Source organism: Hoplias malabaricus, chromosome 12 (genome assembly GCF_029633855.1).
Source record: "Hoplias malabaricus isolate fHopMal1 chromosome 12, fHopMal1.hap1, whole genome shotgun sequence".
In the NCBI taxonomy this organism is placed as follows: domain Eukaryota; kingdom Metazoa; phylum Chordata; class Actinopteri; order Characiformes; family Erythrinidae; genus Hoplias; species Hoplias malabaricus.
The window spans coordinates 35,244,564-35,260,802 of NC_089811.1; the positions used below are offsets into that span (position 1 = coordinate 35,244,564).

The following is a 16,239-nucleotide window of genomic DNA, read 5'->3' on the forward strand; positions in this document are numbered from 1 at the left end:
GGTAGAGGAAGCCATTTTGCAGTAGTCAGAAAGGTGCTTTTTCTCTACAACACCTGGGATCTCTAGAGGAAACCAAGTCTCTCTCTCTCGCCCTCTCTCTCTATTTATATATTTTTTATTTAAAAAGCTTATATAATGAGAAACTATATCATGAAAATAATACTAAAATACTTTGTCCTTTTCAAAAATATGTTTTTAATATGCTGTGTAGTTGTTATGTAGCTATTATAGACATTGTTAAAATTTAAAACGTATTAAGTGTTTACTCACCAGTTCAAATATGGATAGTAGACTGCAACAGCATCTACCTACACATTTAGCCTTTGGAATTAGTGAATAATGAATGAAAACATAAGGTTGATGAGAAGAATGATGACACCGCTAATGTTTAAAAAATGCTAGGATGAAATTTGTAATTGTGTAATATAATATAAATAGTCATTTTGATGAGCTTCCGACAACTGCATAACAGGTGTGATTTGTCTGAGGAGCACAGAGAGTTAAAAGAGGGTGTTGTTAAATTTGTAACCAAAATTCCACCTGTCTTTGAGACACTAGTTAATATTTGGGCAAATGCGCTTGACTGAAATGCTTTGTGGCTATAAAATAACGTATAAACAGCTCCATGCCACAGATTACATAAAACACAGTGTAGCGAATGTCATGCGTTTGTAAGTGCTGCAGCATGGAGCTGCCTTACAACTTACATCTGCACAAATAAACTGTGGTATAACAACAAAAATGTGCTTTTTGAAATGGAAATCAATCAGTAAAATTATGTTAAATTATAAATATTGCAGTCTGTTTCATTTTTCATTTTTAAACCTTTTCTTTAAGCCTTTCACTCTAAACGTTTAACTAGATTCATGTTTTCTGAATGTTTCTCTGGATGTTACAGTGAGAGGGAGCAATAAAATTGTCCTCAGATTAGTACTGAACCAATCCAATTTGCCACAACTCCGATGACTGTCAGAATTCTGTAATTCACTGTGGGTCCAGGCCGCAAAGCTGAAATAGCTTGGACATCAAAATGAATAGTAGTCTGGAATGAGTCTCTGAGTCGTAATGTAGTGAGCCGTGGAACAGCAGTCACCAGAGAGAGGGAGGTGTGTTATCCACTGAGGAAGTGATTCTTTGGCCGTGTGGCTGTTAACTGGAAGCTCTCTGATAGGAGCAGCCTTACTCTATCAAAGAGTTTAATTATCCACTGCGACAGTCAGACACAGGAGGAGGAAAAGACTGTGTGTCAATGAACCATTGTGGAAAGAACTAGTGTCGGTCTGTGTTATCGGAGTCGATAGCCTTGTTCTATTTGTAATTCATCAACGCATTTACAGTCTGTGGCAGTTTTACAAGTCCAGAAGTTCACGTGGAATCCCAGTATTCTCATTATGCAGTAAGACACGTTTGAGATCTGCAGGCTGCTCTGCAGTCTCTGTAGAGTTTCCTCCAGTTGGCTAAGTACTGTCCATATTTGTTTTAGCTTTTTTGCAGGTTAATCTCTGGACTGTCAGCTTGCAGTTATGGTCTGATAATAGAATAAAAATTCTTAATGAGAACTATTAATTCACTGGACATAAACTTCTCATCTGATTGTTGAGCAGTGAAGCAAACAAGCATGTTGTTCTTCCGGAGCAATTAGGCCAATCTTGTTTGTTAAACCACATTACTGATGGGAAGCACCACTGCATGTTTAAATGCCTGGTTTTAATGATAAATATTGGGTTGGAAGATTTGTGAAGGACGTTACTGACTGTGTAATTACCCTCTGAGGTTCGGTAGGTGTTGGTCAAAATGCTAATAGCATATCACTGTATCACGTTACTTTATAGCTCTGTAACGTATTTGCATTTCCTCTTGGAAATTATGCAGCTTATATTTTCCCACTTATTTTCCTTTCCATTTTAACCCTTTGTTTGCATTTGCTCTTTTGCGGAGGTTTATTTGTCTGTTCCTATTTACTCCTCCCTGTGTGCTCCTGCTGACATTCTACTACCAAATAAAACTGATATATATGTGTGTATGTTTTTATTTATGTAGCCCAATCTCTGTATGTATGTTTGTCTCTCTCTTTTTCTCTCTCTCTTTCTGCAACTTCCTGTCAGTTGTTGTTGTTGTTGTTGTTGTAATGTAAGTCATTGAATAGATCACCAATGAAACATTCACTGACCACTTTATTGAATAGGTTTTGCTTTGCTGAATTTATGTGAAATGTAGTGTATTGTTCTCAACACTGCAGGGATGCTGACATGGCAGAGACCTGTGTGTGTCTGTGTGTTTTCAATTTTAAATATTTAGTGTGAGATGATTTTTGTACTACTTATAAAAAATTTATAACACAGCAATATTATATATATTTTTTAAAGTAGACCTCATAGAGAAGATAACAACTACAGTGACACTGCTGAGTTTGTTATACACACACACACACACACACACACCAACATGCCACCATCATGTCAGTGTCACTGTTGTGTTGAGAACAATTCAAATAAAACCAGATCCGTTATAGACAGTTATAGCTGTCCTGATCAGTGAGGAATGATGTAAAGGGGAGGTTAAAAAGTTTATACAGGGCAGAGAAATAGATCAGCTCTAGTATGTAATTGTAAAACTGTGAAGTGCACATGATAAAATGATAAATGGGGATACGTGTAAGGAAACTATACAAAATAATGTGGCCAGTGTGTCTGTGTGAATGTGTGTGTAAGAAAGAGAGGGAGTGAGACTGCACTGTTATCTGTGTCAAAGACTGTCCTGGTTTTTGTGCTGTTTCTCCTTGCTATGTAGTATGTATTTTTTTTTTACATGATTGTGCTGCCATGCCACTAGCCTGGCTCAGAGGGAAAGGTGTACACTTGCATCTCATTCATTTATCTGTAAAAACTACACACACTGGGAGGGAATTTCTAAGTTACTGTGTATTAAGAAATTGAAACAACATTTTCACCTGATTAAGGACAAAAGAAATGGTGTGAGACTGTAAAAATATAGCTTTCAGTATATTTTACTTACGAGCCAGAGATATGTTTATGTTTGCCTTATGTTTACATAATGACACAAGCAGAGAGCACACTTAAAATCTGCTATGGTTAGGGTCTAATCGTAGACATTTTTTTGTGCCTTTTGAAAGACTACACTAGCTCACTATTTTCTACTCCACCCCCACTGCATCTGACTCAAAAGAAGCAGAATGTAGGCCAAGGAATTCCCACTGAGTGGGATTTTGTTTTGTTCATCGTTGGGGAGCCACTGGCAGGTAGTAGTAGTGCTTTTGAGTTCTGAGGGCAATGCAGTACTGTTGGCTGAATAAAAGCCAGCTGAATTAGCACAATAAAGTTTTTCTGTGCCAAGAACTGGCACCCCCCCCCCCACACACACACACACCTCCAGACATTTTCGTGTGAGACATTTCTCTTTGCTTACATTTCTGAGAAAGTGCCAAATGATAATATGTTCATTAAAGGTAATTAAAGTTTCACATGTTTAAAGGACCATATTCTACATTAATTCGTTCATTCATTATCTGTAAGCACTTATCCAATTCAGGGTCGCGTTGGGTCCAGAGCCTACCTGGAATCATTGGGCGCAAGGCAGGAATACACCCAGGAGGGGGCGCCAGTCCTTCACAGGGCAACACACACACACACACACACATTCACTCACACACTCACACCTACGGACACTTTTGAGTCGCCAGTCCACCTACCAACGTGTGTTTTTTGGACTGTGGGAGGAAACCGGAGCACCCGGAGGAAACCCACGCGGACACAGGGAGAACACACCAACTCCTCACAGACAGTCACCCGGAGCGGGAATCGAACCCACAACCTCCAGGCCCCTGGAGCTATGTGACTGCGACACTACCTGCTGCGCCACCATACCGCCACTATTCTACATTCAACGTCTGCCTAAATATTTGGGGCTAAATGCTCTAAGGCTTTAATTTCATGACATCACAACAACGGCTAGTTAAAATTGGACAGCCCAGTTTTCATATGTCTACTGTACAGCCAGGAGAGGGAAAGGCATGCTTTATATTATTTATCAGTGTTTATATATTATATATTCTAAAAAGAAAGTCGGTCAATTTGGCCTTTTCTTGACATAGACCCAAGAAGCACCCACTGCATAACTGTTTGTCCCTGAGCACACCCTGGGGAATATCGGACTGTTTATATCCCTGGCCCAAAGGGGAGGAGCTTCAGCGGGGTTAGGATGGAGATGTTTGGCATTAAAACCTGAAGCAGTCTCTTTTTGGGAGTTTTGAGAGTGAGATGGGAGCATGACTGAGTGTTGTGGGGGCACACCTGTGGTTGCTATGCAGGCTTAGTGGGAGTGTGTGCTGTATCTGAGAGGAGGGCTGGTAACCCAGGGAGACAGACACTGCTGCTGCCCCTTTGTTGCCACAGGCAGAAGAATGGAGGAAAGCAGATTAGACAGAGTAAGAAAGAATAGATTAAAATGGAATTTAATGATGAAACGTAAGCACAGACAGATCGCTGATTGATTGTAATCTTCAGCCTTTTACAGCATTTTTATTATGATTCGATCAGTATTTAAGAGCTGATAAAACATTATTTAAACATTGTTGTATTCGTCTTTTTTGTTTTGTTTTTGTTTACATTTTTTTATTTGTTTAATTTTGGTCTTGGCAAAGATGTATAAGTCGTCTAATGTGTCAGCACTGTCAGATATGGACAGTACAATATTGATTAGTGGTATCAACCTAGAATTTAATACTGGCGCATCCTTAGCAGTAAAAAAAGGAGAAGTAAAATAAATATGGATCTTCATAAATGCAGAATGGGAATATGAAACTTGCAAAATGATAAAAGGGTGGGATAGAGGCATATATAAATTCCTAGAGAGAGACAAAAAAGGAGTGATGGTAGGCTAATATATATATATATAAAATATGGTTTTCTTTTTTTGGTTAAATACAGTAAAATAGCTAGCTCTGCTGTTACTGCAGCAAAAGTAGAACAATCCTATTCATAACTTTAATTTAATTTTCACAATTTAAATATGTGTTGGAACCGCACTCAAAAGCAGAAAAATGATTAGACTCTGGCTTTTAAAATTGAGCCCAACTCAAGACCTTAAATAGACTGACAATAATTATTGGAAAAGTTTGGCTTCAGCACAGCTAAGGCAAATTTAAATTTCAAAATCTGTACTTGAAATGTCATAAAGGTGGCCATGTTATTTTGTTTTTTGAGGTCGCTGTAATGTACAACAACTTTATAGCACAGTATAGTTACTGTTTTTCCTGTTCCTATCATGCAAACCTAATTTAAATCACAACGCTGCGTGAAAAGCCGCAGTGAATCTCGGAGGGAGGGGAGAAATAGAGTAAGGATCTTAAGTAGTGATAGAGAGGCATGTCAAATGAGAGGAAGCAAAGAATAAGCAGAAAGGAGGAAGAGAGGGGAGAGCATGTAATGAGTGATGAAGGGTGAAGTGCAGGAAGTGGAAGGGGAGTGAACATATAGATGCGAGGCCGGGAAGGGCAGGCAGACATCCAGCCTCCGGGCCAAACACTGCTGGCTCCAGGACATGTAAACAGTGTGTGTGTGCGTGCGCACTCACCACTATATGTGTGTGAATGAGAGCCTGCAAATAAATGATAGATAACTAATATATATATATATAGCTGCGGCTAAGAACATGCTTTGTTGATTATTGAAACAAATAATTGACTATTTGGATTATGAATCACATGAATTACTCTGAGATATGAAGTTTTAAATTAAGATTAATTTGTGCTAACAATACATATTGTCGCTGTCCGATGAAAAACATGTATCTCCCAAAATAGTAACTGTACAGGAGAAGGAAAACCCCTTAACTTCAATGAAAGTCAATATAAAATTATTTTATTCCAAAAGATTATTTGAGCATTCCTATTGGTTCATTCATCATGAATTTTTCACAGGATGTAAAGGACTGCAGTAAACTATAGATCGATAAATATGAACATGTTTTTAATTGGACATCATCGATATGAATACATTTATTAAAATAAAAACTTTTAATGAACATTCCTTCTAGTACCAAAGATAAACAAAAATGCCAATATTTATTTATTCGTGTAGTCAATATGTAATAAAATGGCGGTCATGGACACACAACTCCAGGGTCCTGGGGTTGTGGGTTTGAGCCCCACTCCAGGTGACTGTCTGTGAAGAGTTTGCTGTGTTCTCTCTGTGTCCACGTGGGTTTCCTCAAAAATGGAAACTCTTTGCTAATGAACACAACCTGTTCTTATGCGTTTGCTTAATACTCGTTTTAATAGCTGAAAACTTAAAGCGAATTTAAAACTGAGAGCATCCACACGTCCACTTTTTTTTTCTTTTTTTTTTTATCACAGTGCAGAGGTGTTTACTGGCTGCCAGAATACTGTAACCATGCAACCCCACTCACAAATGATTAAGTAACGTTTGTGTACAATCACTTGAGCGTATATATTAAGCTACAAGTTTGTTTGAGGACCTTAAGTTAAGCTGATGGCTACATTCAACTATTTACTGCTTTAATACACTGGCTATAACAGAAGCTAGGATGTATAGGCTTAAGCAAAGACATCACCTGTGTATTTTATCATCAGTCCCCAGTTACTGAATATATATGTACAGCTAAACAGGAATAATTACATTGACTTTTTTCTTTCTCTCTCTCCCTTTTTTGTCCTCACCACTCTGTCCTCTTAGTGGACCCTCGCCCTCTATACCGTGAGGAGGCCATCTTCATCGCCCTGGCATCTGTTTCCATAGTGGCTGTGCTCATTGTGGCGCTTTTCTTTGGCTACCGCATGCTGACAGGTGAGCTAGTTAACCAGCAGTATGAAAATAGATCTTAGTAATAGTAAAACAGTGATCTTATTCATTTCTGTGTATAATTGCAGGAGACCGTAAACAGGGCCTGCACAATATGGACATGATGGAGGCAGCTGCATCTGAGCCCTCTCTTGATTTGGATAGCCTGAAGTTGCTGGAGGTGAGATTGTCTTCCTCTTCAATGGCTAAACTTTTCTTAACTCTCCACCTGCTCCCTACATGTTAGTATTGTATGTATCGAGTATGTTCAGAAGTAAATGTATAATCATTGATAAATATAATGTATTTAAATATGATTTGCAAAAGCATTCAGCCCACTTAGAATTAGGGCTATCTAAATTATATTGGTGTATACATATGTATTTGCTTCAGATAAATGTTTAGATTAATGTTTTCATATTTGAAACAATATTGTTTGAATATTTTATTGTTTATGGGATTTTACTCTTTTGCTACTACTGTATTTCTTATTCTATAATTTTAAATATTTTAATACTGGAACATGTGTATATACTAGAATATATATTATAGATTAAAACATTTTATGTGTATAATCTATATACGTACATATATCAGTTATCATTTAGTGTGGGTCTCTGTCCTCACATTTTCTGGAATTGTAATAAATTCTTCAGACAAATAACTGTTGTGACATATAATTGCTGATTCGGATATACAGTGGAACCTCTACTACCAAACGCCTCTACTAACGAACTTTCCAAGATACGAACCCGGCATTTGAATATTTTTTTGCTTCCACCAACGAACCACGACTCTAGAAACGAACCCGAGCCTCCGCCGAGCCGGCGGCTGGAAATGGCCACTGACCCCAACAGGCGAGTCTCCGAGCGCGCCCAGACTTGAGTGAGCTTTTAAGATTAGTGCATTGTAGTTTTAGCAATTTAGCATTAGTGTAAATAGCAGACATCGAAATTCGTGCTAAGTTAAGCCGTATCTACGCTTCGTCTCCCCACATTCACCGCCTACTCTCCGTTATTCCACCCACCCCCCACCTCCCGTCATACAGCCAGTGCCTGTGTTACTCCTCCAGCCAGTCGTCACGTCTTCAAGTGTAACCACTTTATTATTTCTTTTTTATTACTGTTACCACTGCATTCCTTTTTTGTAAACATATATCAGTGTAAAAAGGGTGACTTTCGGGGTGGGGGCTGGAACCCATTAATTGCTTTTCCATTATTTTAAATGGGAAAAATTGACTAGAGAAACGAACTTTTCCACTTACAAACCGGGTCACGGAACGGATCAAGTTCGTAGGTAGAGGTTCCACTGTACTTCTAAGTGTCATTTTTTTAAGTCCAGAAAATGTTGATAATATTCATGAGGACTGATTATATTTTCAAGTAAAATGTAGACCGAACAGGCCTTTCATTCGACTTTTATCTTTCTTTTCCTTCCAGTTGATTGGCAGAGGACGATATGGCTCAGTGTACAAGGGTTCGCTTGATGAACGTCCAGTAGCGGTAAAAGTCTTCACCTATGCAAACCGGCAGAACTTTATCAACGAACGTGCAATTTATCGCATCCCTCTGCTGGAGCATGACAATATCGCACGTTTCATTGTGGGAGATGAGAGGTTGACGACAGATGGGAGGATGGAGTACTTGCTGGTGATGGAGTACTATCCACATGTAAGTACTGATCTTGATGCAGCTTTACTTTCTCCGCTGCTGACTTTAACAAGATGATGCGGCTCTCAGATCAGCGTTACAAGAGACAATTGAAAGTTCTAATTGGACTCTGTAGACCAGTGTACAGTTCCCTATCTTACCTTCAACTGACCTTATTTCTCTACCTTCCTTTTTATCCTCCTGCTGTAGTGCTATTTTTGTCAAAGATGAGAGGGGAGTCGAATGTCCTGCCAGTTACTGAACTATCTGGGTAGATATTTTTATCGATGATTCAGATGGGTTTCCAGTAGCCAGAGAGAGAGGGTTGTGTTAAATGTCAGCGTATTGTGCAGCGAGAAGGAACTTTTCCCTCCCTCATTGTCTGTCTCTCTCTCTCTCTCTCTCTGTGTGTTTATTTATTGAGTTGTTTCTTCCTAAAGCCATGTTCTAAATGGACCCCTACTCAATAAATTCATTTTATTTATTGAGCAACTTTCATACGCCACAGCAATTCAAAGTGCTTTACAGTGACAGTATATGGAAAGTACAGAGATATTAAAGCAGCAAAACCAATAAAACAGTAAAATAATTAAAACCATAAATATATAATCAACAGATGTACTGTTCTTCCCACCCCTGAAGGGACTACAGCAACCATTCTCCCCTCTGAGTTATAAAAACTGGTCTTCCCTCAAATGAGGGGATCACTACTGGTCTTTTCCTTCTCTTAAAGGGATAATGAGAAAAATACCAGTCTTCCCTCATCCTGGGGGATAACAGAACTTCAGAGGATAACAGTAACTGGTCTTTCCCTTGAGGGAATAACCAGACACATAGACTGTCAGTTTTTCCTTAATACAGGTCTTCCTCCCTCCTTTGAGATGATAATTAAACCTGAGGGGATGATATTTAAAAAAAACTGTTGTGAAGAAATAGAACTAAATCTAAAAAAAAAAAAGCAATTCAAAATAAGAGTAAAATAAACAGTTAAAATAGCCCTTCATAAAAATAAAATCTTAAAATCCAGACAAAACAGTTAAAATAGTGCAATGAAAAGTGCACAAGTTCTAAAGCCCAGTCATAGGTGCTTTAATCGTGAAAAGGTTTTATCTGGATTTATAAACCATTACAGTTCATGAGTGCATCTAAAATCTTCTGGCAGTTTGTTCCAGTTGTGTGCGACATGCTAAGTCCTTGAATAAACATGTACATCTTCAAACCGAACAACGCAGCCCCAAAAGAGTGCACTACATAGGGCACTGTTTCTGACACACCCTCACTTTTTCAGTGTAGTTCTTTCAGCTTGTTGGAGTAAGTAACAGTCAATTCACATAGTTGCAGTGCCACAAGTAGGTCAGATAAATGCAGTGTGACACCACACAAAACAAGCGTCTGTTGCTTGACTCCTCTGTAGGAAGAACCACATTCTTTCATATGACAGTGTAACTTGTTACAACAGGCACACCCGTCTAGCATACGTGTGAAAGGGGAATGAACGCCTCTTCTGTTGTGTCTTGAGACAGACAGACATTACACTGTTCACACACTGCTTTGTTTGTTCTTGTTCCACTCCACTGCTAATTATTTACCCTGGATGGAAATATATTAGCTGCTTTAAGCTTGGGGAACGGCAGGGTGGGCTTAAAGGCAAATGTTTGCGTTTCCTCTTAGAGACGGTACCAAATGCCTTCAGGCTGATTAAGAAGATTTTAAAGACAGCGTAATGGGCTCAGTCCCAGGGCTTTGTTGTTTTGTGATTTCTCCATGATATACACCACTCTGCTAGTCAAGAATCGGCTGCTGAGGGTAACTTTCATGCCAGTCTCTATGGCAACAGGGAGGTTCTGGTAATGCTGGGATTTTAACTTTTTTTATATACATATTCAGGACAATGACCGTTTTCTTTCTTTTTTTTACGTTTGAGGTGAATATGTGGAGGGAAAAATATTACATTTTACTTTTAATAAATGTGATTTTTAAATATATTGTTGCTGTCCAATTAAAAACATGTACAGTGGAACCTCTACCTACATACTTGATCCGTTCCGTGACCCGGTTCGTAAGTGGGAAAAGTTCATTTCTCGAGTCAATTTTCCCCATTTAAAATAATATAAAAGCAATTAATGTGTTCCAGCCCCCACCCCGAAAGTCACCCTTTTTGCACTGATATATGTTTACAACACTCTCAAATTAGTAAAAAAATACATGTAGCGTTACTAAAAATAAAAGAGAAATACAGTGGTAACAGTAATAAAAAAGAAATAATAAAGTTGTAAGTGGTTACACATCGCTACCTTGAAGACGTGACGACTGGCTGGAGGAGTAACACAGGCCCTGGCTGTATGACAGGAGGTGGGGGGTGGGTGGAATAACGGAGAGTAGGCGGTGAATGTGGGGAGACGAAGCGTAGATACGGCTTAACTTAGCACGAATTTCGATGTCTGCTATTTACACTAATGCTAAATTGCTAAAGCTACAATTTGCTAATCTTAAAAGCTCACTCAAGTCTGGGCGCTGGGAGACTCGCCGATTGGGGTCAGTGGCCATTTCCAGCCGCCGGCTCGGAGGAGGCTCGGGTTCGTTTCTAGAGTCGTGGTTCGTTGGTGGAGGCAAAAAATATTCAAATGCCCGGTTCGTATCTTGGAAAGTTCGTTAGTAGAGCTCCCACTGTGTCTCCACTTTTGTTTCATTATCATTTGAACACAGCAGCTGTCCTTTACTTTGTAAGAAAAGTTCATGATGAATGGACCAATAGAAATGCTCAGAAATTACTGGAATAAAATATTTTTACTTTGACTTCCATTGAAAGTACAGAGGTTATTTCCTTCTGTAAATTTCTATTTTGGGAGATACGTGTTTTTAATTGGGCAGCGACGATATGTAGAACATCTATAATGCGCTCTTTGTCGTGTGAACGAAACACTGTTTTACATAATATTATGAGTGGCTCAAAATATGAATGTTTTATGCTTAAATGGGAGAGGATTGTCTTCTATTATGTCATAAACTCTGTTATGAACTGAAGTGAAATACATTTTGTTTTATTTACTTTAGAAAATCGTCCATTTAAAAGCTCCCCAAGGTAAATTACACTTGGTGTTGTGCGGTACTAAAAAAAGCACCTGTGTTGATGGCACTGGCATGTCTAATGAGCTCATAAATGTGATTTCATTAGATATTTTTATTCTTAGATTAGTAAGAGCACACACTGTTCTCTCTTTACCACTTGGGGTCAGTGCTTCTACTGATTGTATGTGTCCGTTTAAGGTGTAATGCTACATCATCACTCTCGCTTGTTGGTAAATAGGGCTTTGTATTGTCTCAACATATCCCTAACGTTTGTGTGTGTTTAGGGCTCTCTGTGCCGATACCTGAGTCTCCATACACTGGATTGGGTCAGCTGCTGCCGTCTCGCCCACTCAGTCACCAGAGGACTGGCCTACCTGCACACAGAGCTGCTCAGAGGAGGTGAGGGTCACCTTCATGTGCTTTACAGACATCCAGCTGCACACTTACGTAAAGTCACATTTGTACAGCTTATACATTCCCTCTAAAGCCCAGCAAAGCAGAGATGGCCATTCTGCACAGACTGACATTTCATTTGAAAGACCTTCACTACGAACTAAATGACCTGTGGACTGCTTATTTGTGGTGTAGGGTTAATAGCAGTGGACACATATTTGGTGTTTCCTTGTACTCGGAACACAACAGAAAACTAATTGGCTTGGAATGCACTTACAGAAGCCACTGGGTAGGTGCGTCAGTGAAATTACTGTCCATAGCAATCGACCGAATGCTCCAGATGCAGCAGATAAAGATTTAAATTGAAAATCACAGAGGTATTTCTTTCAATAAAGACAAGCTTTAGGACTGCATTTGTTTTTGTTTTCCTCCATTTTAAGTGCAGCCGGACGAGAGCCCTCCCAGGCGTGTCTAACCAGCTCTCATTTGCAAAGGGCATGGCGTCTAAGTGGAGTCCACCCTGCTGAAGGCCACGTCTGTGGCCTAGCTGCTATGTGCTCCTAACCGCACTGGATAAAAAAAGCAGTGCGAATCCACCCATAGGCCAGCCGTTACTGGGCAGCCTGTTTTGCGGTGTTGCAGCAGCAGACCGCTGCAGCCACCTCTAGGGCCCACTATGATGTGCACATCTGGGTCAGACAGCATGCTTTTTTTTTTTTTTTATTGCTTGAATCAGACGCTGATTCATTTTTCATGCGGCATCATTGCCGTCGGGTCTCAGTAATAGCATAAAGAAGCGAGGCACATGCAACTTAAGTAAGCACCTGGACTAAGGGAGAAGAATGTTCTCTTTTTTTAATCAAGATTATAAATTAAATTAAATTTGATCTAAGTGACCAATGTGTATAAAGAATACTGTTACTAATAATTTTGTCTCTAAGGAAGTGGGAGAAAGAGGGTCGAAATGGCAGAGCTACTGTGTATATGCATTCTAATGCGAGTTTGGTTTTGTTTGTTGTTTTGTTTGTTTCTTTAAATTGTGAATTAGTCAGAGCCAGGCTTTGAGCTAATTGATCTCTTCATTCGCTCAGTCCTTAAAGAGCCAACAGCAGGAGCAGTGTAGATAAGATAGGCCTAATTTGTGTTTGTATGTGCTCCTCTTGTTTCTCTGGCAGTGGCAAAATGCCAGAGAGCTGCGGCAGGATCAAGCGTCTGTCTGTCTCTGTCTCTCTCTCTCTCTCTTCTTTCTCTGTCTCTCTCTCTTCTTTCTCTGTCTCTCTCTCTCTCTCTTTCTTTCTCTCTCTCTCTGCCTCTCTCTCTCTATCTCTCCTTTCTCTCTCTCTCTCTCTCTCTCTCTCTTCTCTCTCTCTCTCTCTAGCCTCAGCTTCATTAGAGCCTGAAGTTCAGAACCAGACACACAGAGCTGATGGGGGAGGAGTGGAAGAAAGGGCATTTATCCCGCAGCTCTCTACACTATGCAAGAGAGCTGCTGCAGTGCCACCTGGTGGCTGTCCGAGTAGTGTGCCTCACTTGGCACTGGTGCATTGTTTTGGTACATTGCAGTGTTATGTAGAGCAAACCTAATTTCTGAGAAAGCCTGCCAGCTTTTCTGGGTAGAGTTACTGATGGGTAATTGTGTTTCACACAGTTTTTTTTAGGAGACCTGTTTTGTTCAATAAAGCGTGTCTTTCCCTCAGATTTAAAAAGAGCTTATTCGGTTTTCTAGGCAGAGCTAAGCTGCACTATATATTATTATACTCTAATTCAATACAACGTTTGAAAATCTGTTGAAAATTTCCAGGTTGCTACATGAATCGTCTCTTTATGAATTGATTTCTGTTAATATCACAGTCAAATTTGAGCTTAGATACATTATACAGTGGTGTATATTTATTGAATAAGTGCTTTAACCAGTCAAGGCCTTTGAAATCTTTAATTCCCTCAAGTTTACAGTTCCTCTAGTGACCAGCTGTGTGTGATGGGTGAAATGTATTCTGTTCTATTCATGTTAATAGGATTTTGCTCCTGCAAAATTTAAATAGCTTTTTTTTTTGTAGTTGTTGTTGTTATTGTTTAAAGACAGACTCATAAACACTGGTGATACGACGTACATAGATGGTAGCATCCACTGCCAAACTTTTCCTGCAGCTGTAGATGAGGGTGTATTTCTTCTCGTTGCATCACCTCCCTTGGACATGGGTGGGGGGTATAACCACGTAGAAGGAATATACATGTATATACAACAGGCCTTGATATCATGTGTTAAAACCTCACACTAATTCAGTTATGTAACATGTCTCTCTCAGATTCGTATAAACCCGCAGTATCACACAGGGACCTGAACAGCAGAAACGTTCTGGTTAAGAACGACGGAACGTGTGTCATCAGTGACTTTGGCCTCTCTATGAAACTGACAGGAAACCGACTTGTCCGCCCCGGAGAGGAAGAGAATGCTGCCATCAGTGAGGTATGCTTAGGAAAATATTAGGAAAATACTGGTTCATACCACCGTTCATAATGAATGTGATTTCTTTTCTGGGGTCTTGAAAGCTAGGGAAATCTGGCACCAATTAAGTCATGTTTTAGGCCTGACCAAAGTTGTATTTCATATAAACCTCTGTATATGCTAGTGCCATATTAGTCATGTAAACAAACACAGCTTGAAGCAATGAAGCATGTTTTCAGATGCTGACCCGTGGTTTAAATAACAAGTGTTAAGCTGTATTCGTACTGCTTAAATGCTACTTGTACTATCTGCTTCTGTGTCGAATCAATGCAGAGTCAACGCTGTAGTCTGCACGTGTGGCTTTAGCTATTGTGAGCATTTGTACTTGTGCGTTGGTGTGTCTGCGTCACTCTGTAATACACCACAATTACAGTCTGTGTCCCAGTGCTTTACATGGAGGGCCAGCCAGGAAAGAAACAAATACAACGCTGACACTGTTTTCCCACCTGGGTCCCTGCTCCTTGTAGCAATTTAGCGTTTGAGGTGACTGTATTTTTCCCTCAAGTTCTTCCACCTCTTCATACATTCACTGATATCAAAACTAAAGTTTGAAGAAATCACTCCCATGAATTTGCTGCCATCTGGTGAAGGAGTCATACAGGTTCATTATTTCTGGACTTCCTCAGACAATCTCAAGTCAGCTTGATCCATGTTCGTCCAGCCACAGTTGTTGGGGTCTGTGCTGCATAAGCTGGCCTTAAAACATGGCAGATACACCCATTGATTGAATTTTGAAACCGTGTGCCACTTTCGTTTGTTACATGCCCCAGTTTGTTGTCTGTAGCTGCTCAAGCAAGAGGTGCAGTGTTGTCTCTGCTGACATGAGGCACCTAAGTCTGGAACCTCATACACTGTGCTCTTGACCTGTCCAGGTGGGAACCATTCGCTACATGGCCCCAGAGGTGCTGGAGGGGGCAGTGAACCTGAGGGACTGTGAGTCTGCCCTGAAGCAGGTGGATATGTATGCCATTGGGCTGATCTACTGGGAAACCTTCATGCGCTGTACAGACCTCTTCCCAGGTGAGAACTTGGATTTGGTGAACAGTATATATTCCAACAAAACTACATCCATCCTGGGCCTGAGAGAAATCTGCTGACTGAGCAGGGTGGCTGCAGCATATTACGTGACCCAATTTGAGTGCTCTTGTAAAATGCAGAGTGTCGTACTCTTTCCTTGACTACGGCTATTCCCTCTAACCCTTGGCAGTCTGCTGTTTTATTGACAATTCACTGAGCTCACTGGCTGTTTAATCAGGTATTTCTACGAACCATGTGTGAAACAAAGTAGGGCAACGCTGTGGAGTTAACCCAGATATATCCTGCTGTGCTCATGTTTTATGTTGCTGTCAAACATTTGATCAGTTGTATGTTTCCCTCATGAAATTTGAGGCAAGCTTTCAGTAAATTGAGATTATTTACACTTTTCTAAAAGAGTGCTTTGTTTGCAGGAGAGACAGTACCAGAGTACCAGATGGCTTTCCAGGCAGAAGTAGGGAACCACCCATCCTTCGAGGATATGCAGGTGCTGGTGTCCCGAGAGAAACAGAGACCAAAGTTCCCTGAGGCCTGGAAAGAGAACAGCCTGGTGAGAGCGACATATGTGCTCGTGTTCTGCTTCTGTAATAGGGATGAGTAACCTAATTTCTGGCACCCTGCTGTAGTGCAGGTTTCTGCAGAATTTCTGTGCAGGACTTAATTACTAATTGATTACCTTTAGCCATACAGATAAGAACATTTGCAGTTGTCGTTAAATAGAGGGGATCAGTTGGAATTACAGTTGCTGTCTGTGCTCTGCGATGTTATC

General features: G+C 40.1%; 1 protein-coding gene across 1 annotated transcript in view; it reads left to right on the forward strand.

Annotated features, from left to right (window-relative positions):
* The window catches only part of bmpr2b (bone morphogenetic protein receptor, type II b (serine/threonine kinase)), a 63,404-nt gene that overhangs the window by 35,471 nt on the left and 11,694 nt on the right, over window positions 1-16,239 (forward strand). The window contains exons 4-10 of the mRNA XM_066686025.1: window positions 6,714-6,824; window positions 6,908-6,999; window positions 8,258-8,488; window positions 11,821-11,935; window positions 14,236-14,396; window positions 15,308-15,455; window positions 15,884-16,020. Of these exons, the coding sequence (XP_066542122.1) occupies window positions 6,714-6,824; window positions 6,908-6,999; window positions 8,258-8,488; window positions 11,821-11,935; window positions 14,236-14,396; window positions 15,308-15,455; window positions 15,884-16,020 (995 nt within the window). The remainder of the gene's footprint in view (window positions 1-6,713; window positions 6,825-6,907; window positions 7,000-8,257; window positions 8,489-11,820; window positions 11,936-14,235; window positions 14,397-15,307; window positions 15,456-15,883; window positions 16,021-16,239) is intronic.